We start from the raw sequence: 27,400 nt of genomic DNA, 5'->3' as shown, positions 1-27,400 counted from the left end.
ATAATGGGCATCTCAGACTTTCATAAGCTGCTGGAACTTGCTGTAAACTGCTTAAACTGTCAGATAAGTCCGACTTACTTCACTAGGCCAAACTTTGACTGTTTTCATATTGGTCTGTTCCTTTTTCCAGTTCTCAGTTCAGTTTCCAGTTCAGTTGTGTTAACTGGAAGTTGAGCCCTTGGGCCAGTTGAGGGGGTTTGAAGGTGCTGAAGGTTAGCTGGGCATGGGGCTGCTTCTTTGTGCTTTGGCCTTGACAGTGTGGAGACACAACTGTCTGAAGTGACTTGCCATAAGGTAGTGCCAGAGCTGTGCCGTGTGCTCTGCTGGTTCAGGGCATCTCATGTGTGTGCCTGTAGCTTTTTGGACTCAAACAGGTGTCCCAGCACAGGCTGCAGTGAGATCTGCACGTCCCTCCCTGCTTGTGCTCAGTGTGTGGGTCTGGATAAAAACCTGGTTTGTCTCAGTGTGCCATTGGTGACTCTGCCTTTTGCACAGCTGAAGGAGTTGGTTCTCAGAGCCTGAGTTTGGCTCTGTAAAATCACTTCAGATTTGGGCTTAAACACTTCTTAAGAATCACTATCCACTATGGTTTTGACTTGTTCTCAGATGATTCTTCCAGAGATGGCTATTTTCAAGTTGCAGGGCTGCTGCTGCATGTTTTTCTCTCCTGTCCTGGTGTGTTGTAGGTGAGTGTTGCAGCGAAGATGGCCCAGAGAATGTCCTTTGGCTTCTATAAATACAACAACATGGAGTTTGTGCGGATGAAGGGGCCGCAGGGGAAGGGGCACGCGGAGATGGCCGTGAGCAGAGTCTCCACGGGGGACACTTCCCCCTATGGGACAGAAGAGGATTCAAACCCAGACTCCCCAGTGCATGAGAGGGTAAGCAGCAGCCAGAAATGCTGACTTGAGGTGAAGCCTGAACACGCTCTGTTCCAGGGCCAGCAGAGGGACTGAAGCCGGGCTGAACTCACATCGAGGTTCTGAACTGAGGTTTGCCAGGGCGTATTTTGAACACACTCAGTACATGAGGTGGATTTTTTAGCACAGTTTCTCCTGAGCAAGTACTTAGATACAGAGATGACTGGATGATTCATGCTTCTGGAGGAGTGCTTTGTTGAAACAACAGCAATCTTGATGCCAGGGAAACTGATTCTGCCTATTTTCCATAAAAATAATAGATTCCATTTCTGTAAGAGATGGGATTTACCTAAAAACATGGAATATGTGTGTTATGTAGGTTGCTTGCTAAACCTCCCAGGAAATGGTACTGTTAGATTTTGCCACTGAGGAATGCTGCCAGTGTGAAGCCTATAGACATTATGGATCTGGATGCAGTATCATATTCATACATATGCTTAATTTTAGTGCAAGTGCAGTAAAATGCCAATAGAATCAGACCATAGATGCTGATTTGGCCCCTGTTCTCCACCACACAAATACGGGCTGGAGGAATCAGGCCTGGAGAGGTGACATGATCTCTTGTCTCCAAGGCTTCTGGTGTCAACTGGAAAACATCAAATTGGATTTTGCAAAGTAGCAATCCCTATTTTTGTTTTTCCATTTGAAATGAAACTATTAAAATATTGCTGTCAAGGCCAGTACATCAGCCCTGCATTTCAGCTCTCTCCAAAATAGATGTGCTTGGCCTTAATTGTGGATTTTTCAAGGGCAACTTCTGCTCTGAAGGAAGGGTTTCTTGATAGTTTTGTCCCTGTATTTCACCACAGACACTTCTATGCCTGTGTTTGCCATCACTTGGACTAGTCAAATCAGCTGGGGCATCTCAGCTTGGGTTTCCCCAATCCTGTATAGAAACAGGACACACGATCGTGCACTGACTGCGCTTCTGCCTCAGCATGTTGGGTGCAATAATGGCCTCGTGACCCTGCTCCCTGGGGACACTGTGACCTTCCACAGGGATGCCGTGGGACAGCGGGGAAACTACTGCCTCGTGCTTGCCAAAGAAATGAAGGTGCACCATTTGAGTGTGTCCAATACGGCACATTCTTAGCATAATAAGTCTCCTGAAGAAGTAAGATTGACGTTCTTGGTGCCTAAAAGATTGATTTTGTTCCTTTATGACTGTAAATCCTTGGGCAGAGCGGTCATTATTCGCGTGACAGCTGAGGGAGATGAGATATCAAAATATTTTCCCTCTTAATGCGCGTCTTGAAGCTGAGATGACTGTTCAGGTGACACTTGGATTTTTACGCCTGTGGCTGCCTCGTGGCTCGCAGAGGGAAAAGCAAACCTTTGTTTCTCCTTCCCTCTCAGGTCACCTCTTTCAGCACCCCCCCGACTCCGGAACGCAACAACCGCCCGTCCTTCTTCTCGCCGTCCCTCAAGAGGAAAGTGCCCCGGAACAGAATTGCCGAGATGAAAAAGTCCCACTCGGCAAACGACAGCGAGGAATTCTTCAGAGACGATGATGGTGGAGGTGAGGGACGTGCTGCCAGCTGTACAGGCTGGGCTGGGCAGGGCACAGGGCTGTGGGAGGGGATCCCAGCGCCGGGTTCCCGAAAAGGTTTGCAGGGTGGATAAAGGAGAGCTCCACACAAGAGCCAGTACCTCTGAAAGTGGGGCTTTTCACAGGCTTGAGCATCTTTTTGATGCTCAATTCATAAATATGTTTAAACCTTATCTCTCCCTTTTATATTGGCCCATTTGAGAGAAACTTGAGCAGCAGAGACCCCCCCCTTTCCCAGGTGCCACACTCTTCCAGGTATTGTGGGGTAGGGCACACTCTCAGCTGCAAGTTCTCTGAATTCCCTGATTTTCACCCTGTGGGACAGAAGGAGATTCAAATCCAGACTCCCTAGAACATGAGAGGGTAAGTAGCAGAACTGCTTGATCCAGAGCTGGTTAAAGTTGGTGAAAAAATGTTTACTTCAACTGGCTTTGAACCAGTTCTGAACTCTCTAAAGAGAAAACCTCATAAATTCATCTGTATTAAAGTGCAATGCCTTGTGGAACTCTTCCTTTGAATTTTACTTACTCAGCAGGAAATAACCAGTGAGATAAAAAAAATGGAGCCTGACTCACAATATAGTTTTTGTAGTGTAAATCCAATCACATCACAGTTTTGTGAGGCAGGAAACTCACAAATGTCAACGTCCAAACTGCTTTTCATATATTTAAAAACAATTCAGTCAATAAATCTGTCTGTTGGCATGCTTACAGATAAACACAAAGGTGATTTTCAGGTCATGAGTTCTGCTTGTAATAGTAGCAAAGAGCCCATCAGCAGGAGTGGACCAGCTTAGCTAACAAAGAATTGCACATTAAAAAACAAGCTGAAGTGATAATGTTTAATGCAGATTTTGTGCAGCTTAAACTGGTTGTAGCTAATTCAGGGTTCTGTCAATAAAAACCTTCCCTCTTTTTCCCTCATTTGCCTAATCAAAACCTGTGTTTTAACCCATGTTATCTAGAGTAGCTGCCACCGTGTGTTCTTTTTGTTTGGATCAGAACCTGCTTTCAGTCCCAGAGCTTGGATCACTCTGATCCAAAATTCATGCGTTGACTTCAGCATCTGCTTTCTAGCACTGTGGGGCAGGGCTGTGTGTCACAGGGCACTGGAGAAGAGGTTTACAAAGAGTCCAAAAATGCAGCATACGGCTGTGGGAGAGACCTGCAGTTGTAAAAAGCCATGTCGGACTTACAGGGGGCTCAGTATCCTCTTGTTTTAAGAAGTTACTTGTGGTTATCTGAAGTAGTTATGAGAAGAGTGGCTCTGCTGAAGGGTCCCAGGAGTGCAGGAAGCTGGGACATTAATGCTGACTCTCCTCCTGCGTGTTAGATATCTGTCAGTTTTCTTCAAAACAAACAATTTCTCTTCTGTTACTCTGGTGGATCTCTGCACAAGTAACTGCTTAATTTTAGGGATGTTCTGTGATTTTGTGTATGAGGGAGGACTGGTTCAAGGCGTTGCTTGTGCAGTGTGGTAGCAGAGGGCTGATCCCCTGTCCTGGCTGCTGCAGGAGGCTGTTTGCAGCTGCTGCCATTTATTGGCTTCAGTGTAAATGGTGAATTCTGTGCCGGGCAAGGTCTGATTGATCTAAAAAACCAGTAATAGTCACGTCCTGCACGTGGTTTGTCCCCGCACCGTGAGTAGGAGGCCTTCCTCTTTTCTTGACCTTCAGAAGTGTTGCAGTGAAGTGCAAGAAGTGCAATCCCTTGACGCTCTTTGTCTCTCTGTGCCTTTGCAGATCTGCACAACGCGACCAACCTGCGGTCACGGTCCCTGTCGGGGACAGGGCGCTCGCTGGTGGGCTCCTGGCTGAAGCTGAACAGGACAGATGAAAACTTTCTACTCTATGCACACTTAACTTACATCACTTTGCCATTGCATCGAATTTTAACAGGTGAATTTTGGCACGTGTTGTGCAAAAACGGAGTCCTTTGGTTCCTAGACAGCCTTCTGTGTTGGGGGATTTTGCTGCTAAATCAGAGGAACAAGTTTTTCTCTGCAATCCCACTGTATGTAGGGGTTGATTTCAGTTTAGAAGAAATGACAAATTCCAGTAAAAATTGCTCCTCTCTAATTAAGGATGGACTTTGAACAGCGTTTCAGCAAAATAATTATTCCTTATGATAATTGTGTTGATAATCTAAGAACAAGTTAGCTGGAGTTACCAAGCTCACTCACTCTCCCACCACAGGCCTTTTGGAGTTCACAGAAGATATATTGTTCCTGCTGGCATTTCATAGTTGCTCAAGTGGGTGGCACAAATGCTCCCTGCTCAAATATTTGCTTTGAGCTTGAACATCCTCTCTGAGGCTTCATTCGCTGAACATACGGTTGCAGGAGTTGGAGTGTATATTGAGATGCACAGAAATAGGACGTGAAATGTCTGGGCTCCAGGGCAGAATTTTCCTCTGCAGTTTTTCACGACCCACATTTGTTTTAGTTTCACACATCAGGTAGAGCCCGTTTCCAAGGCCTTGTTGTGATCAATGCGCTTGTGCCAGTGGCAGCTTTCCAGGGAGCAGGAGCATTACACGTGGGGCAGGGTGAAGTGGGAGAGGCCATTAAGAGAGACATTAAAATCCCAGTGACAGTGCTCAAAGTACATTTTAAAATGTCTTGAGTTTATACATACTGGTAAGATTTCTCTCTGTGCTAGATAGTCCCACTTCTGTCAGCTGCTCCTCGTGTGTCAGGTGAGCCAGTCCCTTCATCATCTCTGTGGCCCTTCACTGGACTCCCTCCACTGTGTTTGATTCTTTCTAAGTGTGGCTGGAGCCCTCTGGAGCCGCAGATCAATTTTTACTCATGTCATCCTCTTTATGCAGTTGTGTTTGATCACCCTCTTAATTGTGTGCTCCCCTCTCCCACGTTCTTTGTTCTCTACGTAGCCTTCCAAAGGACATAGCAGCCCAGTTTCCAAATTTTCCAGTGTCATGCCTTGCCAGCGTTTTGCTTTTACTGTCATATTTAGAAAGATGCCCGCGATCATGACAGAAATTTTACAGGTTCATATTCTGTCACATTTGGACAATATGGAGCTGAGGAGCCAAAAAGAGGAGTGGCTTTTATGGCAGCTTTTTGAGTGCAGAAATGTAGGCTTTGGGCTGCAGAAAGGATGAACCAGTTGAATTATTTGTCCCCACATCTTCAGACCCAGAAGTCTCTCTAATGGACTTGGGGATGTTCCCTTCAAGAAAGGGAAAAACCCCTGGGCATCTCTGGTTACTGGCACTTACACTTGTTTCCCGGGAAGATCCTGCCACCCCGTGTCTGACAGGTGTTGCTCCATCCCAGTATAAACGCTGGTAGATGAGCTGCGCCCCGGTGAACTCGGACGCTTTGGATTCCCGGTGGGCTGTGCTGCAGTCCACAGGTGCATCCCCAGCTCTGCCTGCTTCCCGGGGCTGCGGCTGCTTCCAGGAGCTCCCTGAGCTTGCCGTGTGTTTGTGTCCCTCGCGCAGATATCCTGGAAGTGCGGCAGAAGCCGATCCTGATGACATAGCGGAGCGGGCCCTGCCTGGAGCCGAGTTGCCAAGTGCCTACGCACAGCGGGTTCCCGTGCTAGCACTACCACCTAGTGTCGGAACGAAACCTCCGCGGGAAAAAGGGAAGTCCAGGAATACCAGCCGATCAAAAGTGCCTCTTTCTTCCTTCCTCTGCTGTCACACACCGAATGCCCACGTCGCTGGAGCGTTTCTGACTGGGAGAGGACTCCCAGCAAGATAAAACGAGAAGGGGCTGCGTTTGAACCGAGTCAACACCTTATGGACAGTTTGCTACCGTGTTTACTTTATAACTGAGAAAACCAACCATATGTACAGAATGTGCTAAACTTTATACTCCTTGAGAGAAACATTCTGGGAATTTCCTACTGACTTGCTAATGGACATAGTTCCATAGACTCTGGCCATGCGCTCTCCTCGTGGGAACGGCTTCGTGCGTGTGCGTGGGGTGGGGTGAAGGGATGAGAGAGAGTCACGTCCTGCCGAGGGAAAAAGAGCCTACAAAGATACATTGCCATTTTGGTACGTGCAGCAGGTCAGGTCAGGGCTTAATAGAGGCTGAAAATGTTCCCATTTTTCGTGTGTCAGTGTTAGGACAGGTGAACTCTGCTGACAGATTTCCGCATCTACCAAAGAACAGCAACATTTTCATCCTCAAGAACTGGCTAAGAAAACAAGCCAGGGAAAAGAAGGCTAAAATGTGCTGCTATAGTAAAGCCGAGGTTCATCTCCAGTACTAATGCTGCTTATCTCTCTCTCAGCTGAGTCAATGCCAGTTTGAGTCTAAAGTGGAAAAACAGGAGGCCATGATTGGACTCCAGGGCCTAAAACCTTCCCAGTAACCAACATCCTCCTGCATGCGCTGGACTTGAGAGTACGTAGAGGCATCCTTGTGGTGCCATTTGCAGCCAAGGAGGGCATGAGAGCTGATCAATGGTCGGGCAGCTTGCCCGGATCCTCCATCTCCTGGTTGTTGCATACTGAAGCACAGAGAGTTTTCTGGGAATACAAAAGATGGAAACGTAGTTCTGTTCTGAAAAGTGACTAAAAATTGCATAATGGGAGGTCTCAAAGTGGTGTGTCAGGAGCTCTCAGGAAAACAGCCTTATGTTTACACATGAAGTGCAGCTCTCTCTGAACAGCAAAACCCTGCTGTCCTGGATATGAAAACAAAATGATTAAATACTGAGACTACTGTGCTCTGGCTCACTCTTTTGGTATGGGAGCCTGTCCATACTTGAGTTTATTTAGGACTGCACAGCTGGCACAGCAGCAGGAGGGCTGACGTGTCTTGGGGCACGTCAGACTCCCCACACGCACAGAGGGAGAGCAAAGATGCCATTTTTGTCACTTTTCAGACTCTGAGCACCCAAACCTGATGCTGTTGCTGCAGTTACCAAATGGCACGTGCTCTGAGCCTGGACCTGTGTCTCCCTCACACCTGGCCTTGCCCAAGTGCTTTGCTGTTGTTCTCTCAGTAGCATCTAATGACTTGACCTCTCAAACAGGACTTTCTGCTTTTTTCCCTCAGGCTAGATGCCATGGAAGTAGCTCCACTTCAGCATAAAGGCAGACTAAATTTGCCATTCAGCCCACCATGGTGACTCCAGCATGGTAAGGAGGTCTGTCTGTGTTTGAGGCCAGGCCTGGGAGCGGCAGCAGTTCTTACACCGGCAGCATGAGTGTAATGACAGGGACAGCTGACCAGTTCTAGTTGGCTTCAAATGTGTTGCAGCAGCATTAGGAAATGTTCACTTTGTCATTGCCAGCACAGCCACTTCTCACTGCAGCCTCGGCCGGTGCCTGTGGACCACGTGCTTGTGTGAGGGTGTTCCCACCAACCTGACTGCCCCAGGCTTTGTCCCTCAGCCAGGGCAGAGGTGGAGCCCTCACTCAGCAGCTGAAGGGCCCTCAAGGACCTTGCCTGGTGCTTACCTGAGATCCCCAGGTAGTCAGTGCCTGATGTCAGTTCAGACAAATGTTCTCCCTTGGCCCGGGCTGGGAATTAAACCACTCCTCAGCTAGGAAACAAGTCTCTCAGTGTGCTCCTCATTCTGCACTTTCATACTGCTGGACTGGGCAAACCAGCGCTTGGTTTTCCTTCAGATATTCCCTGGGGAGGGAAGGGAGAGACGGTTCGTGTTTGTGCTCCTAATGACAACTGCTACCTTTCAGTCAGCCAGCCAGCCAGAGGAATAACACATGAGAAAAGGAAATGTATCCGGAGAGGAACTCCAGTGGTAGGTGCCTGAACACTTCTCAGTCGACAGGAGTTTGTAATGCTCCCTTGGTGTTGTGTGTTGTGTTTAGGTAGCTGCGCTTTGTGTGATTTGAAAGACTGAGCGAATCTTGCTGTGTAAGATCTCAGAGCAGATGAGGAGTGATAAATCAAATCTCAGAGTGATTCTGAGCCAGTGCGTTAGTGTAAGGGCAGAGTTACTGAAGGTGCAGCTCAGATCCACACCTGTCACACAGGAGGTATCGTCTGCTTTGTTACGTATGCGTGGGTGCATTTTGGTGTCTAGTGTTTGAAGGGCTGCAATGTCCTAAAAAAATCATTTTATTTCTTGTGTCTTGCTAGTGGGATATGCTATAGGTACGTGGAAGACTCACCTTTTCTAGTAGAAAAGGACTACAGGTACGGCCCTCGTGGCCGTCCATGGAAAATAGAGGTCAAAAAGTTTACTGAATGTCAATAGTGCTTTTCAGAAACAAAGATGTGCCAGATTCTCAGCTATTCCTTCTCTAAACCACTGACTTGGACTTCTTATGTATAGCCCGTGGTTCCCACTTTCTGTTATCAAATTCCACATTTTGTTCTGCTTTTTAACAACCCTGAAAGTTATAATTTATTGTCCTTGTGTGGACAGACTGACAGGGAAGTTCATCAAAATTTTGCTCGGGTCAGGATGGCTCAGCTGGCCCCTTAGCATGCTATTGCACTACACCAAAAAAGAAAAGGGAATGTTAATAGGAACCTCTCACCCCATTAATTTGGAGAGTGGTATTTAATTCTGTGGCTCCAAAGCAGTGAAACATTTTAAGCCTCTGTTGGCCATTTCAATAACTGCTGGGGATGGAGCTGGTGTGTCCTGCAGGCTGTGAAGGCTCTTTGGCTCTGAACTGTTGGAGCACAGTGGGTTCCACAGGTTATGGTGGTGTTTGAGGATGCAGCACGCTTAACACGCTTGGGAAGCTTTGCAGAACAGCTTTATTTATTTACAGAATCCCACCACACCTCCTTGCTCAGTTAACTCCTCCCATCCTTCCACCCCTTCACTCCCTCTGGAGATGGAGGCTTGAGCCCTTCATGGATGTTGTGTATTATGAAGTGTCAAATGAAAGGATGTGAATCTTCTCACCCCTAGCAGGCTTTTTACTGCTGTCAATTTAACAAGTACAAAGCCTTTTTTTCTTTTTTCTTTTTTTTTGTTTTTCCCCCAGAAATCTCTTTAATCAGCTCTTTTGTATTAGCAGATTATTGCTCTGCCTTAGAGATACCACGTGTGTGAAGCTGTGTTCTCAGACTGCCAGCCAGCACAGGGTGGATTCCAAATCTCCTCCTAAAAGAAGCTGTTTTTAGAAGCACCACAAGTCTTTCAGCTGTCTGGGCTAACCTGGTTCGTGTCGTCCCTGCTCCTTCTCCTTCCATTCTCCTGGTTTTCATTGTTTACAAGGCCTGGGTGTGTTGGGCCCTGGGTCACTGTCACTCAGTTTTCCATTTCTGGGCACGGTGTGCTCTCCAGAAAAGAGATTTGTTTGCACAGGTGGCTTTTCACAGTGAAGTGGTTTTCCCAAAGTGTGTTCTTACACAAGTTTTAATTTAGACAGTGAAGTCCTTGGCTCTGCAGGGAAATTTCTTCCAGCAGACCCTCATGTGCAGAATCCCATGTGGTCACTGAAGTTCTGTGTGGATGTGGAGTCCAGAGAAATAGTCTGTGCTCTTAGACTATTGACCTGCTTCTTGCCAGTCCTTAATTATTCCATTTCCAGATGATTGCTTGTCCTGTATTTTGTAGTCTGAAACTTCCCCGTATTAAAGACAGATGTAAGACAAAACCTTCAGAAGTGCCTAAGCCCTGTTGTTACCCAGTGGGGTTTAAGAACAAGTTTTTATTTAGGAAATTAACGTATTAAATTCTGTCTGTGTTGTGTGTAGCAGTGTCGAGGAATGACAAGTTTAAGGTTCTTGGAAGAGCCATCCATCTCTTAGGGACTCACCCTCTTTGTTTGAAAGGCTCTCGTGGTTTCCAAAGGTCAACAGCTGAAAGCTCTGGAAAATGGATCTGCTGTGGTCCCAGCAGTCAGAGGTCTGTGAATGCCTTACCGTGTCCTGTGGGCTGTGCCTGGCAGTGTGTGGTGCTGGTGTGTAGGAATTCTGTGTCACAAGTAGGTGCGGTAGAATCCAGTTAAAGGTGTTGTGGAATAAGTAGCTTTTGCACCAAACCTTAAAGAAGGAGTATTTTACACCAGAATGTAGCTGTTGGGATACCTGGTCGGGGTAACACAAGTCTGGGAGCGGGTTGCAATGTTGAACGTTCTCTGTGTAAATATATAAATATTCTCAGCCTCATTTTCTCAACCTAACACACGTTGCATGGTTTGGGTTTTATTTGCCCCGTCGGTTCATCAGTGTTGCTTTAAAGTGATGGGTTGGCAATCATGCTGGCATTGTACTGAGCCCTGTGAACAAAGAGCAAGGAGAACGTTGTGCACCAAAAACAGAGGTGACTTTGCATATGGCAGCAGTGAAGAAAGTGTTGGACCCTGCAGCCAATAAACAGACCTCTTAAACGACTGTGGACTCTGTTAATCGTGTTTTTTTCTCAGTGGTCAGTCTCTGACAACTTGACATTGGGTAAGGGAGAAGAAGGTAAGAGTCAGTGTGGTCCTGAATTTGTTTGGAAGAGCTTTTTGCCTTTAGGACAACCCTTTTAAACTGATCCACGTTTAATTGCATGGTCATTAACATTTAAGTTTGTGCAGTGCATGATAGTGAGGACCGATGGCTGTCATGGTTTCTTCCCGATTAATTCAGGAAGAACTTCAGCGAGGGTTTGTGCAATGTCACAAAACCGAGCTCAGCCTTTATCTCTGCACTGCCTTGGATTGTGTGCACTGAGCATTTCAGTGTGTGCTGACTCACCCCTGCTCTGTCCCCTCCCATCTCCCCCGGACATTGAAGTGTGGTCATGTTTGTGGTTCTGCTTTTCCTGCTGGGGAGATTCAGCAGGAGCAGTTTACAGACTTTCCCAAGTCCTGCACTCGGCCTGTAATTGGGATGCAGCCATTGTGTTCATCCAGCCCCTACTGGAAGCAGCCAATGCCTTAAACGTGCACCCAGTGGGGGGGAGGCTTTGCTTTGTTCCCGAAGGACGAGAGGGTGGCCACAACCTTCTTTCATCACTGCAAGTGTCAGACTGGGTTTTCCTTGGAAAATGACAGTGATGGAAGTAGCATCAAGGAGCAGGAGGAGTTATTATCCAGGCTTTCATCTCAGCACAGATTTGGAATGCTGTGCTCCCTGCTATGGATGTCCGTGGTACCCCGCCCAACGCAGGTGGTTGGTCACAGGAGTCATTTCTGACCTCACTGCAAAGGTAAGAAAACAGAGATTTCATTAACTGCCAGATTAATTAAGTTTGGTATGTAATCCACCATTTTCTCTTCAGAGTTAGGAATTTGGTTTTTGCAAGGGAGAAACCACCTGCAAGTTTTCTCTGGAATTGCAGTGAACAGAATTGCCCCAAGCGCCCACCAGTTCAGGTAGAGCTCCAGAACTAGTTTAGACAGAAGATTTTGTACTGTGTTATGTCATCTGTGCTCTGAGGTAGTAAAGCAAAGTCACACTTCTTCCTCAGGGGTACTGCCCAAACAGGAAAATTCTGTCATATCTTTGAAGCCTTTGCAGACTTCCAGACATGCTTCTTTTCAGTGTCACCTCTCAGCAAAAGTTAAGATGTCCCTAAAAGTAATCCCCACCAATGTTCAGGATGCTCAGGTGCAAATAAGAATTTCTAAACAATGCCTTAAAAAATGAACAGTGCACAAACCTACCAAAAATGTGGCTAATTATACTGATGATTACTTCAAACCGTGTAAATTCTGCTTCTCTTTCTTTATTCAAAAAGTCCTGGGCAGTTTGGGTAGAGATGTTGATACAAACTGTCTTAACTGGCTCCAGGTTTGAATGAGGAAAGGCCAGGGCAGGATATTCCTTCTTTTAGCAGCACGGTTTTCCAGGCAGGAGTTCACCTGCAAGCAACTGGTGGTACAATTCCTTTTATTAACAGTGTTATGCACTCAAAATGACAGTGATTGACACAAGACAATTGAATCTCCCATTCATTTTATTCACATTTTCCATGGATTTTTGTACACGTCCTCAGTGTATCAGAACTAATGAAAACATTGTTACATGACGAGTTATGTAAAACTTAAGTATCCACTGAAAAATTCAGAGCATTTTGAAATCTATTAACAACTAACAAATCATCACATTCAGCATTTTCATTGGATTTAGACTAGCTCATGCCACTTCAGTTGTTTAATGTCAGTTAATTTCTGCACACAGGCACCAGCTACAAAATTTTCTCAAATGCAAATAAGTTAAGGCATCAGAAAGAAAGTCTTTAAGGACATTTGAAATGTTACAGTGCTGCAAAGGGAGCTGAACTACAGTTTGTAACAGCAAAGCAAACCTCCTGATTGGTTTATGTTCTACAATGTGTTCATTCGAACTGTAAATTTAAATTAAACTTTTACATCCATCAACCAAAAGGGATTACAGGAACACACTGCTGTACTCCCAAATAGATAATTTTAAGTACATTACAAACAAAAATAAATTCCTTGCATATTGCAATTTAATATTTTAAAATAAAATTCAAACCAGGTGTAATAATCCTCCCTTAGAGGTTATTCTGAGAATTAAAAAGCACAGATCTTGATTTTCTAGTGGAGAGGTGAGAGGGAGAGGAAAGATTTCTAAGCAGCTGAAACTTCAAATCAGAGAAGCAGGAGGAATGGATGATCCCTAAGACACTCCAACACCTACAGACAGCAAAGGCATTAACGCAAACAAGGGCAGGAACTTGCATCTTTAACATCAGGTGTCTGATATCCAGCTGTAAATACATCAAATGTCTCCCAAGACACAGGAATGCCTCCCGGAGTAGGAATTCTGATCAAAATTCCTTCCTTGGATAGCATGAGCCACTTTGTTATGAAGGCATTAGTATGTTGATGTCTATGCTCTCCCCTAATGTTTGCTTTTAACTCATTTTAGGTCTTTATTTCTATGTCACAATCTCTCACCTTTTACAGCATTTGTGTATTTTAATATTTCTTAACTGGAGCATCATCAAAAATGTCTTTGTTCTGACAGTGCTGCAGAAGGGCTGTGCTCTAGACCTGAGCCCCAAGGGAAAGGTGTGTGACTTCCTTGCTCCAAAATCCAGATAACGGCAGGGTCACCAGAACTGATGTTGATTCAAGTCTGATCTGCAGTAAAATTCTTCCCCATTCTTTTAGGGGCAACTTTCCCCACGTAAAATGTTTACAATTGTATTTTTGTACATATATTTGACAGGCTAATGAATACAACATCCTAATTATTTACCTTCCTTGGCTTCGCTGATAAATGCATACACTGAAGAATTCAGGTGTCTCATATCAGTATAACCCACAGCTAAAAGAAGATCTGACTTGCTACCGTGCCTATGGTAAGGTTTAATTTTTTCCAACACAATTTATTATTCTTATTTTTCCTTCCCCTCTGTGCTCCCCCTTGGAGACAGGGCAGAGCTGCACTGTCAGAACTGTGTGTGCAGAACCCCACGGCCGCCCCACTGCAGAGGCACAGCACGAGGACAGAAGGGCAAGGACAGTCTGTTGGTCCACATTTCTATGGATGAAGGAGCAGCTCCATATCCAGCAGCTTTCGGAAGCAAAGGAACACAAGGCTGAGCCCACGGGCGCACCTGGACAGAGCTGCTCTTCGGGGGATGCACAGCCAGAGCTCTGCAGAAATGGGGGAAGACACCACTCAAAAGACAAATGCAAATGTTAACTGAGCTCTTGCACCTGACACTGGAGCCTGGGCTGCAGTGCCAGGTCATGTTCTGCTTTTCATCCCTGCACAGTGAGCACACAAGCCCTCCAATTCAGGTAGCAGCAAGACTTATTTTTTAAAAACATCTTACTTTGAGGAAAGTAATGTCACTGACTTTTAATGGTTTAAGTACTGAGCCAGACGCAGAAACCCCCAAAGGCACCAGTTCGTATTTGAAATAATAATCTGAAACAGCATCTAAGCTCCTTTTACACTTCAGTGTTAAAAACGCAGTTCCTGTAGCCAAGTGTGGCTGAAACGTGAGCAAAGGCCTTTGTTTTTGAACTTTGGTCAAGATCCTATCAAGTTTTTCCTCCTTTTAGTTAAGAGGGGGGAAAAAAGGCCATAACCTGAATTGTGCAGTGAATTAGGCCCAGAGGCAGCTGCCCCCAGAGCAGGGGGCAGTACCTCAGCAAATGGTGCTACTCCTTTTTCCCTGCCCACAGGATGCCACTAGGGTTGATTTCCAGATCACCTGTGGGAATTTTCTAAGGAAGAGGGTTTTTCCTGTGTGTCACATTAGCCAGAGGCAGGGTGGCATGTTTGTTCCATCTTCCAGAGCTGAGCCAGAGAGCACTTCAAGTTTAACATGAACACCGAGCTCTCGGAGAGGTCCCAGAGTTGGGAGTGCAGTAGCAAACAATCACTAGGGAAGGAGTTTCCAGCAAACAGGATTTGCAAAAGAAAAGGATTAAACCACCAACCAGAGTCTGATATAACGCTGAGAGATGGAAACCAAGACCAGAATCAATGTTCTAATCCACGAATTATTGCCACATGGTTAATTTTAACACAGCTGACAGTAACTAAGTTTGAGATTCACCCAGCGCTCCCTCCGTGCAACAGAAAGCTTGTCCTAAAGCTGCACCTTGTGCAGCACAGCACTGCAGCTTTAGCACAGGGGCAAGGAAGGGCCAGAGGCAACACAAAAGGTCTACAAAAGCCCTGAAGTTTGGTTGTGGGAAGAGCTGTGCTCAGCAAGTACCAGCAGCAGGACGAACACAACACGAACAGCTCTGCCGCAGCCGCGTTGCAGGTGTGGCCCAAGGATGGAGGACAAACACCTTGGAAGGACCATCGTGGAAGTGCAGCCCTTGGCCTCTGGTGTGTCAGAAGCCAGGGGATGCTGGTGTGGTCCCAGATAAAATGTCTTCCAGTTGTCTGCTTCTACTATTGCACATCGTGAGCTTGTTGCTACAGTAAGGACAGAACTGACAGTTCTCTAGGAAACACCACTGTCAACAGGTCTACACAAGCAAATCTTCTTGTCACCATCTGCAGTCTCTTGAGTCCCAAAAGCACGTGGGTCTGTGTGAGTTCAGACACAGGACAATACACATCATCAGTGGTGGGGTGCAGTGTTGTCACCCAGTCAGAAACCAGTCTCACCAGCAAGAATACAACAGACCAATCAGAATTAAAAATCTGGAATCTACAAACAGTTTCAATAGGTAAACTTGGACATCCTCCCTTCTCAAAGCAGGAGGTGGTTGCATTGCATCAGTCTGTGAGGAAGCTCTGGTACCGTGTTTCTGTACTCGGCTTTCAGTCCATTTGGTCGAGCGGTGCTACATGCCTGGATTTACATCCATGTGCTTTATCCAGAAGAGGTCCTGCATTTAGACACTGAAAAATGAGGGAGCACAGTCCAACACTTGTGTTCTATTAAAGCTTTTATTAGCTACTTTAGCTTTTCCTCACATAATTTTTTTCCAGAATTCCTATAACAGTTCTTAATATCAGAGTAAAGAGTTAAATGTTCAAGTGAAGTTAGGGAAGAAAAAAAGAGCAGCAGCAGTTTGGCAACAACTCCTCAAATCACTGACTGCAACTTATTTAAGCCTCCTTTTTCTCCAGTAAGATTTTGTGCAACTCATCTGCATCCTCACTTGTTTTCACCCTTATTAACATGGGGACAGGAGCAGTCGGGTTCTTCTCGTCGATGGGTGGATTGGGGACACAAACTATGAGAACGTTGTTCTTCCCGGTCCTTGTGCATGGCATCTTAGGTGGAATGAGGACATTCAACAGTATGTTTCCTGCAGGTGAGGAGGGGGGAAAAAAATTGCCATTAGCCACTGTTCAGCTTCTACTGCAATACAGTGTTAGTACAGGTACTAAACAGGGATTCGGGCAACTCACAAACATCAGGTATGTTTGTCTTATTTTCTTCCCTGAGCATTTGCTCAGGGCCGTTGTTCTCAAATTTCTTTCCTCACCAGGAATGAGGAAATCTCTGAAAATAACTGTGCCCTCCTTTTTTAGGGGGAGGAGCCTGAAGAATATCAAATGATGGCAGGGACACACAGGGAAAAGGCAGAAGGAGCAAGTGAGGAATCCATTCCCAGTGCTTAGTTCTGACATGGGGTGCAGTTCAGAAGCAGAAACAAAACTTTAGTTCTGATGCAGACAGGGGTGTTAATGTGAAACGGGACAAACCAGGGTGCAGGAAGTACTTTGTATCCCCAAATACTCCCACAGAGCTGGTGTGGTCTGTGCCAGGTTACTGACAACAGCTCTGTGGCAACCTGTTAAAGCAGGTAGTGAGTTAGGAGAGCAGTGAGTGCGAGAGCTCCAGGGTTAGTGGGCTACTGAACACCGGCAAACAAACTCCAGTCTGGTTCCACAGGAGACACACACATTTATAGACCTGGGAAATAGCTCAGAACATGGCAGCAGAATTAGGGAAAAGTCAGTCTTCGCCTCCCTTTGCAGTTCAGTTTTTCAACACAGTGAGATTTTAGGAAAGGAATACAGCACTGTGTGAAGACAGCAAAAAGGAAAGTGTGCATCACTATGACTGCAGCAGCTTCCAGAAACTCCCGCCTGGAATCCCCAAGCTCAAATGTCTTGCTGTGTGAGCTGCAGAAAAAGGAGAGACTTCCTAATACCTGCCCATGGATGAAAGCAGGAGGGAGCTGAGATTTACCCTGGCCTTCAGTGCAGCCTGGCTTTGGTCCTCAGGGATTCTACAACCATACCAGATACTCCATTTTGTGGAAGCTGGACCTTAAGCCACACCTCAAGGCCACTCAAGCCAGGGATGGAGAAAAGATTGTAAAAAAGGCGAGGGAAGGAATTCCCAAACATACACCATAACGTTTACTCCCTGCACAGCTTCACGAGCTCTCTTTGTAATGCTCAGGAGAGGCACCCAAGTGCTTGTTCAATACGTGAAATTATTCAGAGAAAATAAAAAGTAGAAAGGTTTTCACTAACTGTGTCTGTTAAGCTGTGTAACCACAAAAATATCCTAATGCTTAGCAAGGAACTTCACATCAAGACTTGCTACTGGAAGAAGTTCACTTACCTAAATTGGTATCTGCTCGGACTAGGAGTTGTGTTTTTTCATTTCCCGCTGGTTTTAAGTGTAATGTTCCGACCCCTTTTTCTTTGAATTCATTATCCTTTTTGTAAAACAGTTTGCACCTGTGGGGGGGAAAAAAAACCAACAAACAACAAACTCAAAATCCTTGTTTGTGCAGCCATGTAGAGATTAAAGACATAACAGTATCTCCCAAGTACACCAAGTACAGGTACCCATCTGACTCACAGTATCAACAACCAGGAGTTAACATGACATAAAATAATCTTTATTCTTCTTGACCTTGTTTCACAGGCTAACAGACAGCACTTGCAGATCAAAGAGAAAGGTAATTATTTCTTTCAGTACTGAAATGACAAATGTACTACTTTCAGGGAAAAGTAAAGTGCAGAGCAACTTGCACTCTGCGAGGAGCAGTAACTGTATAAGCTACGTTTAAAAATACTAATTACAAAGAACTTGCTGTAACGTTCTGAAGCTACAGGAGAACTTTTGTGTACGATTTATAAGCATTTTTAAGTGAAGCTTTAATAACCTAAGAAACCATTCTTAATAAATCAGCACACACCTTCTCTCTGATAAAACTAATGGCTTTTGGTAGCAGGACAAATTCTGTGCTGAGTGTCAATTACTTGGACTACTGAACATGCCTTGAAAAACTGCTCCTAGTACAGCTGGTCTCATTTTGAGCTTAAAAGCACAGCTTGTTCACTCCTTCACACAACAATCAGCATTTTCCAGCTGAAGAGTCTTATTTTAGGCTGTGCAAATAGCTGAGCAGCTGGTGGATTTTCCAGCTACACAGCATGAAATTTTTGTGGTAGCACTGCAGTTTAAACTTACAAAACCTGATGAAGGCAAGAACATCTTCACTTGTAAAAAACTGATCACAACCAGAACACAAACTATTACTGTTGTGTTCAAGATACAGAAGAATTTTAATAAGATATTACAAATTCTTGCCTGTAATTAACTTTTTTACAAGTTCATACTCTGTGTGGATTCCCAACAAGCTTTATCAATTAGAAAGTGAAGAACAGGTCCTTAATCATGCACTGCAGTGAAAAACAGCAATATGCAGGTATGAATTTTATTTTCCAAGTCAGAGTCACTTACTTCTTTGAGTAGAAAGCATCATCCTCTTTTATTTCATTAACGACGACTTTTGGTGGCTCTTCTTCCTCCTCTTCTCCTCCTTCAAACAAAGTTTGAATATGTTAATGTTGTGAGCACAGAGCCCACAGGGTGTTTTTGGCACTTAAGAGTTTCCTTGTGGACACCATGTTTGACATGGACATGCGTGACCAGAACACATTTCAGTCCCTGTGGGCTCTGCAGCAGCTTCAGCTACAGAAAAAAAAGTGTTACTTGCTTTTCCTTCAGGCCCTCAGACAACTCCATCCTCATCGTGAGTTTAAATGGGGTGAAAATACCCAACCCTCACCAAACAATCAAGCCCCCAAAATACAAAGCTTAAGTAGTCAAAACCCTTAACAGAGAGCAGTTTTCACATTTCAAAGAGTGTGCTCCACAAATTCAAGTAAAGCTAAATAAAAACTTCCAGCAGCCAGGTTCAACTTGGAGGAAGGGAATTAGCAGTGGGAATGACAGCCAAGAGGCAGTGGCAGATTATGCCTTTCCAATCCCTCAGCTCCTAGGAATTCCATCAGCTCACTGTACCCAGTGGAGGCAAAGAGCAAAGCTGTCAGGTGCTATGTAACTTTGGTGGCCTCACAGTCTGTTCAGTAAAATGGACTCAGTTGTTCTGTATCTCAAGCATTTTACCAAGGGAATCTCTTCATAAAGCTATTGGGAAAAGCAGAGGGATCGAAATGTCCAGCAGACTCACAGGTGAACATACCAGCTGCTTTAAATATTATCTTTTCAAGTCCTGTCTTCAGGTAAAGGATTATATTCTATTAGAGAAAGTGTAAATCTGACAGAAATCCATGGGTTTTGGTAAACACGTACTTTTAGTGTCGCTTAAACCGTGTGCATGGCTGGGATTTCCAGATTACTGGTGTGGGTCTGCACTTCAAGAACCATTCTGCTCACAGAACCATAGAATACAGAGTATCTGAGCCGGAGGATGAAGTCCAACCCCTGGCCCTCCACAGACACCCCAACAATCCCACCCCGTCCCTGAGAGCATTGTCCCAACACTCCTGGAGCTCTGGCAGTGTTGGTGCCCTGTGCCCACTGCCCTGGGGAGCCTGTTCAGTGCCAACCACCCTCTCGGGGAAGAACCTTTCCCTGAGATCCAACCTGACCCTGCCCTGGCACAGTTCCAGGCCATGATCTCGTTCAACTCACTGTTGCTGCACCTTTGCCGTATCCTTAAGTGGCACAGGCTCACAGCTTACCATTAACGGAACCATAAACAGAAATAAACAGAATTTACCTTTCTCATCGGTATTGCTGCTTTCTGCCTGAGCTTCCAGTAAACTGGTGGGTGCTGCAATGACAGACTTGGCCTGGTTTGCGTCTTTTCCAAACAAACCCGAATTCCCAGGAGAAAAGGAGAAGCTACTGAGTGTTCCTGAGCCGAGGGAACCCAGCGCGGGGCTGTCGGTGCTCTTGCCGAAGCTGAAGGAGACGGTCGATGCAGCTCCTAAGGACGGCTCCTTTTTCTCCGACGCAGCCTCGGCCTTCCCGTCCACCGTCTCCTCGGCTTTGCCGCTGTTGAACAGGAATGCTGAGCCCTGAAGCTTCGTGCCCCCCAAGGCAGGGGCGGCCCTGGCGCCAGGGGCGTTGGTGGCCTCGCCCTCGGAGCCGCTGTCGCCGCCGTGCTGCTGCTCGATGCTGGCCAGGTAGCGCTCGTAGTCCCTGAAGATGGGGGTCAGGTCGCACAGCGGGTTGCAGTTCACGTGCTTCACGATCCAGTCGCGCACGGAGCAGTTGAGGGCGGCCAGCTGCTTGTGGTACGAGCCCTGCCTGCCCCCCTTGGCCTTGGTCTCGGCAAGCGCTGCAGCACCGGGGCCGTTGGACACGGGCGACCCTGGTACAAGAAGAACGGGGCTGAGAACGTTGTTTTTCCCCGGAAAGCAGAGTTCTCTGAAAAGCCCAACCAGTGTTCCCCGTATTTCTTACCAAGTCACTCATCCCTGCTCAGTTATGCTCCTTTTGGGCCACAAAATATGTCCAGTTGGAAGGGACTCACAAGGACATCGAGTCCAACCCTTAGCTCTGCACAGGACCCTCCCCAAGACACACCCCTTGTGCCCCAGAGGATCATCCAAACCCTCCTGGAGCTCTGGCAGCCTTGGGGCTGTGCCCACTGCCCTGGGGAGCCTGTTCAGTGCCAACCACCCTCTGGGGGAAGGACCCTTTCCTGAGATCCAACCAAAACCTCCCCCAGGTACTGCTGAACCAGTGAGCACACACTGCTGCGACACAGACCCGTGTTTTGAATTTAGAACAGTTAGTTTGTTCAGGGACAGATGAAGTAGACGGAGCATGCTGGTGAATAAAAAAAAAGAAAAGAAAATCTTGTACAGAACAAGTACAAGTTTTGTATTTTGCCAAAAATTTCACAAAGTTTTTACAGCTTTACAACACCGTAACACTAAATCAAAATAGTCAAGTTACCTCTTGCACTTTAAAACACCCTGAATGCACTAGCCCATGATTTTGCATGCTTTGAGTGGTTTCCATATAAAAAACATAGGCAGCAAACTAAGAAAATCCTGAGAATTTCAGTGTCCCTTAATTTAGTCAAGCTCACTGAAATCTAAGTTACTCCGGAGTTCAAAACTTCTCCATTTGTATTCTATAAGCACATGGACTCCAAAATCCTGGGGCAGTGGTAACATTTCTCCATCTCCAGCACAAAGGGACAGAGCTAATATTCCTCAGGGGCTTGCCAAAGTATTCCAAGTGCCTTAAAATGTAGGTATGAATGTAACAGATGAAATTTGAGAAAGACTGCCATGTCAGGTGTACAGGAGAAAAGAGGTTAAGACAAGAGGTATGCAGCACATATTTACCAAGAATTGCAAAATAAACAGGAACAAGACCTTAAAAATAAAAATCACACCAAGAAACTGTAGTCTTACCATATGGACAATTTCTATTAGTTTTTTTTAATTAAAGAATTAGGACAACTGTTTAATTGGAACATGTCACCAGCTGCTTTATACTATTCCAGGAGTGTCTTAGGCCAGTTTCTTCCATTCCCATTTGTGCCTGTAAAACTAACTTCTACCTCCAGTATTAGAGCAAATGCAGATTTAGTTCCTACATCTCAAGACTGCATTCATTGGATAACTTGTCACTCCAGCAGCCTAAAATCTTTTCAAGAAATCTCACGAAGAGGAATGAAGTCTCAAAATCTTTTTGATTTTGATAGTCTGAAGTTGTTTTCTAATCAGTAAAATTCAGATTTTATTGGTGAATGTGTTCAGATATGCTTATTTAAAACTTACCAAATGCTGATGGTGTTTCAGGAGTGGTCTTCACACTGCTGAAAGGAGGAGTGCTAGAGACAGTACTGCTTCCATTAGACAGCCCTTCCAAAGGCTTTATTCCTGCACCATTCCCAAATCCACCAAAGCCACCTCCTCCTTTTCCAGAAGGCAATATAAAGCCTTTAAACCCTTTAAACGCTCCTCCACTTTCAGACTGGGGAAGAGAAAAGAAGAGAGACAACCAGTTACATCCATCTCCTCCACACAAATCCCATTCCCACTCAACATTCCCGATATCCCTGGTTCATTTTCAGCGTGTCATTCCGTGTGTTACTGTGTCAGCTCTGCAAACACAGTGAGCAGCTTCCCTGTGACACACTGCTACTGCTTTTGGAGGACTCAGGTGTTTCGTATGAAAATAAACTGGATCTGAGAAGTGGATACACGGAAGTTGTTCAGAGCAGCGGATGTGTTTGACTGCCTATTCAGACATTCATAGCACGTTGTTTTCTTTAAATGATTACACAGCAATGTATAATTGCAGGTTTATTTTCAGCAACTCTTAGCACTTAAAACCGCAATTAAGGGTCTAACAATTCAAGGCCCTCATCCAAAACAGCCTATTTTGGAGTCACCTACGAAACATTTGTGATTTACCCAAAATATTCCAACGTGACTGGTGAGAGAAGCAAAGACAGACTGTACTCGATCACAAAACGTGTCTCTGCAGCCTTTTCATTACCCAGTTCTGAACAGTCTTTACAACCACATTATTTTATGGCATAGTTCCTCATGTTTCCAAAAGACAGTGTGATTAACGTACAAATAGGCACTGCCTAAAGTAGGTACTTTTCGGTCTTCTGAGGTAATGAAATATTACTCCAGGAAGTGAACTTCTAGTGTCTCTGGAAAACTTGAGGAGGAAAACAAGAGGAGGAGATCTGCTTCTGCGTTTCATCTGCTTTTGCCCTTGAAGAAATGGCAAAGCTTAACCAATTTTAGGTTGTATTCCATTCTGACCTTGTGGGCTGCTTTTGCTTCCCTTTGTGCTTTACCTTTTCCATTGCAGTCCCGTCTGTCACTCCTAGGCAGCGATTTTTATCCTGTCTCTCTGCTCAGTCTCACCTCTCTGGACATTGCAGTTCAGTGCAGTCTCCTTCATTGCAGCACTGTGCTTGCTGCATGTAGGAATGTCAGTAAATTTCAAGTTTACCTTTCTGTAAATATTTCACAGGTTTCTTATGCAACCTCAGCTGTCCTGTCATTTCTTCTGCTTTTTAGACTTTATCCAGCCTATTGTCCTGGCTTTGGCTTCACCCAGTCAATACCAGTTAACCACTTCTGACCTTTTCCTTGCCATGGAACAACAAGCAAAAACTCACTTGCACGTGCGAGCTGTTGGGTGAAATGACAACTTTATGCAGCATCACCACACAAGGCCATGGAAGTAAAACCCTGAGCCTGGCGCCCTGTTTTGCAGTTGAGTCTGTCCCCAACACTCGTGTCCAGTGACCACGTTACCTCTGATCCAACGTTCCGGCGCTTTGCCTTTTTAATGGCTCTGTTCTTCAGCACCTCCTCACTGGCCACTGAGAATGTGCCCACCTGCAGGAGCAAGCCAGGGAATCATTACTGAAATTCTCAAAAGGCACAGTGGTTTTTGAACGCAACTCTAATCCTGCTCCCTAACAAACAAGGAAAGGAGTTAAACCAGAGCCCACCCGAAAAACACAGCAGTGATTAACTCGCCAACAACCTGGACACATTATCATAAGAAATCAACTCCGCTTTTCCTTGAATTCAATAAATACCTCTCACGCATTTGAAGAGTCCAAAAGCATTTTAACAAGCCTAGGGTTCCCTCTAGAAATGTAAAGTTCCTTTCCCCCGAGCTACTGATGTCACTTTCAGTCTTAGAAGCTGCTTTGCCATAGGGTCTGCATATATTAAAAGCTTTATAAAAAGCAATTTTATAAAATTCACTTCTATAAAACTGCCTTTAATCGCTACACTCGTAACCACTTTTACTGTAGGTTTTACCCACAAAATGAACAGCACATGTCAACAACTATTCTGCCACCTGCAGGGGTGGTGGTGGGGAACTAATGCTTAGCTTACCTCCTCAGCTTCATCCTCCTGATCCCAGTTTCGGTCAGTCAGTTCCTTCTCTGCAATTCTCTTGGCCATTTTTGCACACCTGCATGGGGGGAAAAGAATCATAGAATGAACTGCACGGAAATTAAATTCTAAGCAACAGAGATCTTCAGTTTGTGTTCTTAGAACAAAAAAAAAGAGGAATTTGAGTTAATACAGAAGCAGGTCAAAAGGGAACAACAGTGGAAAACCAAGTGTTGTGGCAGCAATAATCAGCAGAACGTTCCATGTTCCACTCCCTGTCTTCTCGGGGTACCCACGTGAGCAAGAAAAGTTCTTTTACACCACCTAAAATAAATACTGATGAGGACCCACTGAAGCAACTGGGCAGAAAGCTTGGCTAAGGCTGAGGACAATGCTCTCCTTTAAAAAACAGGATTGGAAGACTGTTATTAATTTTAAATTTGAAAAAAAAAAATTACAAATAGATCAGGCTATTTTTCCTCCAAAGGCTACATAAGGCATATCATGGATTTTAGAGCAAACACTGTAAGCAGCCAGTTATCGTTTTGCTGGTTATCTCTGCGATGGAAAGGAAACCCAGTGCTGGAGAAGGAATGTCTGAAATAGCAGGACAGTTTATCAGCTGTGTACAAAAAACAAAGACTGGATCTAGTTATGATGCTTTCTATCTGAAAGGCCTGGCAAACAATCACACTACTCGAATTTTACACTCCATTTTTACTAATTATATCTTCTGGGGGGAAAAAAAAAAAAAAAAAATCCCACAAATGGTTGAATTTCAGAGCCCAAACCAATACCAATACGTGGTTACAGAACATCTTGTTTAGAAGGTGAAATGGTTTGGAACAGTAAATCCAGTGGCACAGCAGCCTTGGAGAACACACATCCACGTCCTGAATTTTGGTCTGACACACTTCACAAATAAGGTCAGGTTATCAGGAGCTTCTGGAAGTACAGGGAGTACACATGGGCTTGTGTGTACATATTTAAATGCCCTAAGCCACATGGTCCTGAAAGCTGAGGTCCTACCATGCCTTACTTGATCCCTGGGAGACTATTTCAAACTAAACCACTGAAAACCAAAAAAAAAAAAAAAAAAAAAAAAAAAAAAAAAAAAAAAAAAAAAAAAGGTCTATTTTAAAGGTCTATTTAATTTATTCAAATTATTTTATTCTGTTATATACCATTATGCAATATATAAGAAATATTATAATGTGTGTTTATTATTTTAAATTTAAAATAAGCGATAATTTAACGTTATTTTATACTTAGTGTTTTACACATATGTATTTTTATAAACTATAAAATGTATACATACTACTACATATTACTAATTTATTATTTTAATGTAAAATATTAATTTGGTTATATTTATTTTGAGAAACAGCTCAAAGAACCACAGAATATCCCGAGCTGAAAGGGACCCACCAGGCCCATCGATCCAGCTCCTGGCCCTGCCCAGGACACCCCAACACCCCCCCAGTCCCTGGGAGGGTTGTCCAAACGCTCCTGGAGCTCTGGCAGCCTTGGGGCCCTGCCCACTGCCCTGGGGAGCCTGCTCAGTGCCCGAGGGGGAAATGCCTTTCTTTCCCCGATATCCGTGGGGACAGCCCTTCTCGTTCAAACACACACACACACACACAACACACCGGGCAGAGCGCAGGAGCTCCGCGATGCCCCCGGAACGTCCCTGCGCTGTTTAAGGCAGCCGCTCCCGGCCGGGCTTCGCTCCGTGCTCCGCGGGATCGCAGCCCGACCGCGGGGCCGGCGGGAGGGAGCGGAGGAAGCGGAAGCCGCCGGGGCCGCCCCGCGCTCGCCTTCCCGCCGTGCCCGGCGCTCCCGGCCCCGCTCGCCCCGTGCGCCCCCCCCCCCCCCCCCCCCCGGCCTCGCACCGCCGCGACCCCCGAAGCCGCCACGCACCGCACCGCCCCTCCATCCCATCCCATCCCATCCCGTCCCGTCCCATCCCATCCCGGCCCGTCCCGCCCGCAGCGCGGCCGCCCCTCCGTGTCCCCGCGCGCGGGCCCCGCGGCACTCACCGGCCCGGGCGGGCGGCTCTCCCGCGGCGGGGCCGACGCTGCGGCGGGCGGGCTGTGCTCGCAGGCTGCGCGGCGCGCTCAGCATGCCCCGCGGTGCCCGCAGTGCCCCGGCCCGGCCCGGCCCGGCCGCGGTGCCGCTCGGGGCTCGCACCGGGAGCGCCGCGTCCGCCGCCAGCCGCGCCTGCCCGCACCGCGCGTGCGCACACCGGGCACGGGGCCGGGCGCTGCGGTTCCCCCGCCCCCCGCGGGGCGGCCCGGCCGGGGCAGCGACACGGAGCCGGCCCGGACACGGACACGGAGCCTGCCCGGCCGGGACACGGACACGGAGCCGGCACGGACACGGACACGGAGCCTGCCCGGCCTGGGCACGGACACGGGGCCGGCACGGACACGGACACGGAGCCGGCACGGACACGGACACTGAGCCTGCCCGGCCTGGGCACGGACATGGGGCCGGCCCGGACACGAATCCTGCCCGGCCCGGGCACCGGGCGGGTGCTGAGGCAGAGCTCGGGGACAGGGAGCCTGCGGGGCCCAGGTTTAGGTGTGACACGGGACTTGGCGTCACTAGTTTTCCCAAATGTCCGTAGTCCGGAGCCGGACACGAAGCAGACGGGCTGCGGGATACACCAGTTTCCGTGCCAGCAACTTGCCACTGGCATCTGCTCACGGAGCTCAGGACGGAGGTGACCTCAGGTCTCCTGCTCCCCCAGCCTGCCCCTTCACTGAGCACCACGCGGGAAACAGGTACTCGCTCCTGTGGCTGAGGGGCAGGATCAGTGTCAATCAGGCCTCGTTTGCGACTTCAGTGAACTCCTGCACTTCATGGCCTGCATCTTAAACCTGCTTTCTGATTCCCCAAGGGAAAGGGATTTACATTTTCAATTGTATGTCTCGTTAGTTAAAGGCCCATTACTGTCCAAAAGGATCAGTAGCTAGAAGTTAAATCCCACAGGATTTATGACAAGGAAGAACCAAAGGCTGCAGAAGAAAACCTTCCAGGGAGGGCACAGGGAACACAGAGGGGCTGGCGGGTCCTCAGTGCTGTGACACTCTAGAACAAGGTGACTGCTCTAGAACAAGGCTCACCCCATCACTTCCCCCTTACACACTGTAACAAGTTTTTGCCTAAAGTATCTCCTTGTGAAAAGTCCACCTCGCCAGAAGCAAGAGAATTCAAGTAGCTTAAACTTCCCAGCTTCCAGCAAGTAGGGATTGGAAAGTAGCCACAGGGAAAGGTCCCACTCACTGTACCCAGCAGGGTTCACCGCTGAGAGCGATTTCAGCTGGGACAAATAAACACTGTGCTGGCTCTGCCTGTCTCCTCTGTGCCCCCTCCTGCAAACTCTGGGCAACCCCGAGTCTGCAGAAGCCACTGTGACCTGACATGAGTGTACTTTTTTAGAGACTCTGCTTCCCTGCTG

General features: G+C 46.5%; 2 protein-coding genes across 8 annotated transcripts in view; one reads left to right on the top strand and one right to left on the bottom strand.

Moving 5' to 3' along the window:
- The window catches only part of KIAA0930 (KIAA0930 ortholog), a 38,816-nt gene extending 28,043 nt beyond the window's left edge, over window positions 1-10,773 (top strand). For 2 of the 6 annotated variants that reach the window (XM_027907298.1, XM_027907297.1), the window contains exons 7-10: window positions 687-881; window positions 2,277-2,439; window positions 4,211-4,366; window positions 5,934-10,773. In XM_027907298.1, coding sequence (XP_027763099.1) covers window positions 687-881; window positions 2,277-2,439; window positions 4,211-4,366; window positions 5,934-5,974 — 555 coding nt within the window. In that variant the 3' untranslated portion in view covers window positions 5,975-10,773. The remainder of the gene's footprint in view (window positions 1-686; window positions 882-2,276; window positions 2,440-4,210; window positions 4,367-5,933) is intronic. The other 4 variants (XR_003573868.1, XR_003573866.1, XR_003573867.1 and 1 more) reach the window with 4 other exon arrangements.
- A 4,970-nt stretch (window positions 10,774-15,743) lies between these two features.
- NUP50 (nucleoporin 50) lies at window positions 15,744-26,060 on the bottom strand. 2 transcript variants are annotated; one of them, XM_027907296.1, is made up of 8 exons: window positions 25,977-26,060; window positions 23,938-24,016; window positions 23,341-23,424; window positions 21,838-22,033; window positions 19,815-20,411; window positions 18,530-18,608; window positions 17,399-17,517; window positions 15,744-16,127 (listed from the first exon to the last, which is right to left on the bottom strand). In XM_027907296.1, the coding sequence occupies exons 2-8, from the start codon at window positions 24,004-24,006 to the stop codon at window positions 15,925-15,927; spliced, it is 1,347 nt and encodes a 448-aa protein (XP_027763097.1). In that variant the 5' UTR covers window positions 24,007-24,016; window positions 25,977-26,060; the 3' UTR covers window positions 15,744-15,924. The 2 variants fall into 2 exon arrangements, with proteins under 2 accessions (XP_027763097.1, XP_027763096.1); XM_027907295.1 differs by lacking the exon at window positions 25,977-26,060 and adding an exon at window positions 24,396-24,497.
- Window positions 26,061-27,400: the final 1,340 nt, after the last annotated feature.

This window comes from Empidonax traillii, unplaced genomic scaffold, assembly GCF_003031625.1.
Source record: "Empidonax traillii isolate 1590-97213 ecotype Southwest subspecies unplaced genomic scaffold, ASM303162v1 scaffold1435:size109650, whole genome shotgun sequence".
Taxonomy (NCBI): domain Eukaryota; kingdom Metazoa; phylum Chordata; class Aves; order Passeriformes; family Tyrannidae; genus Empidonax; species Empidonax traillii.
Note: the sequence above shows the minus strand (reverse complement) of the source record. Positions and strands in the feature narration are given on the sequence as shown.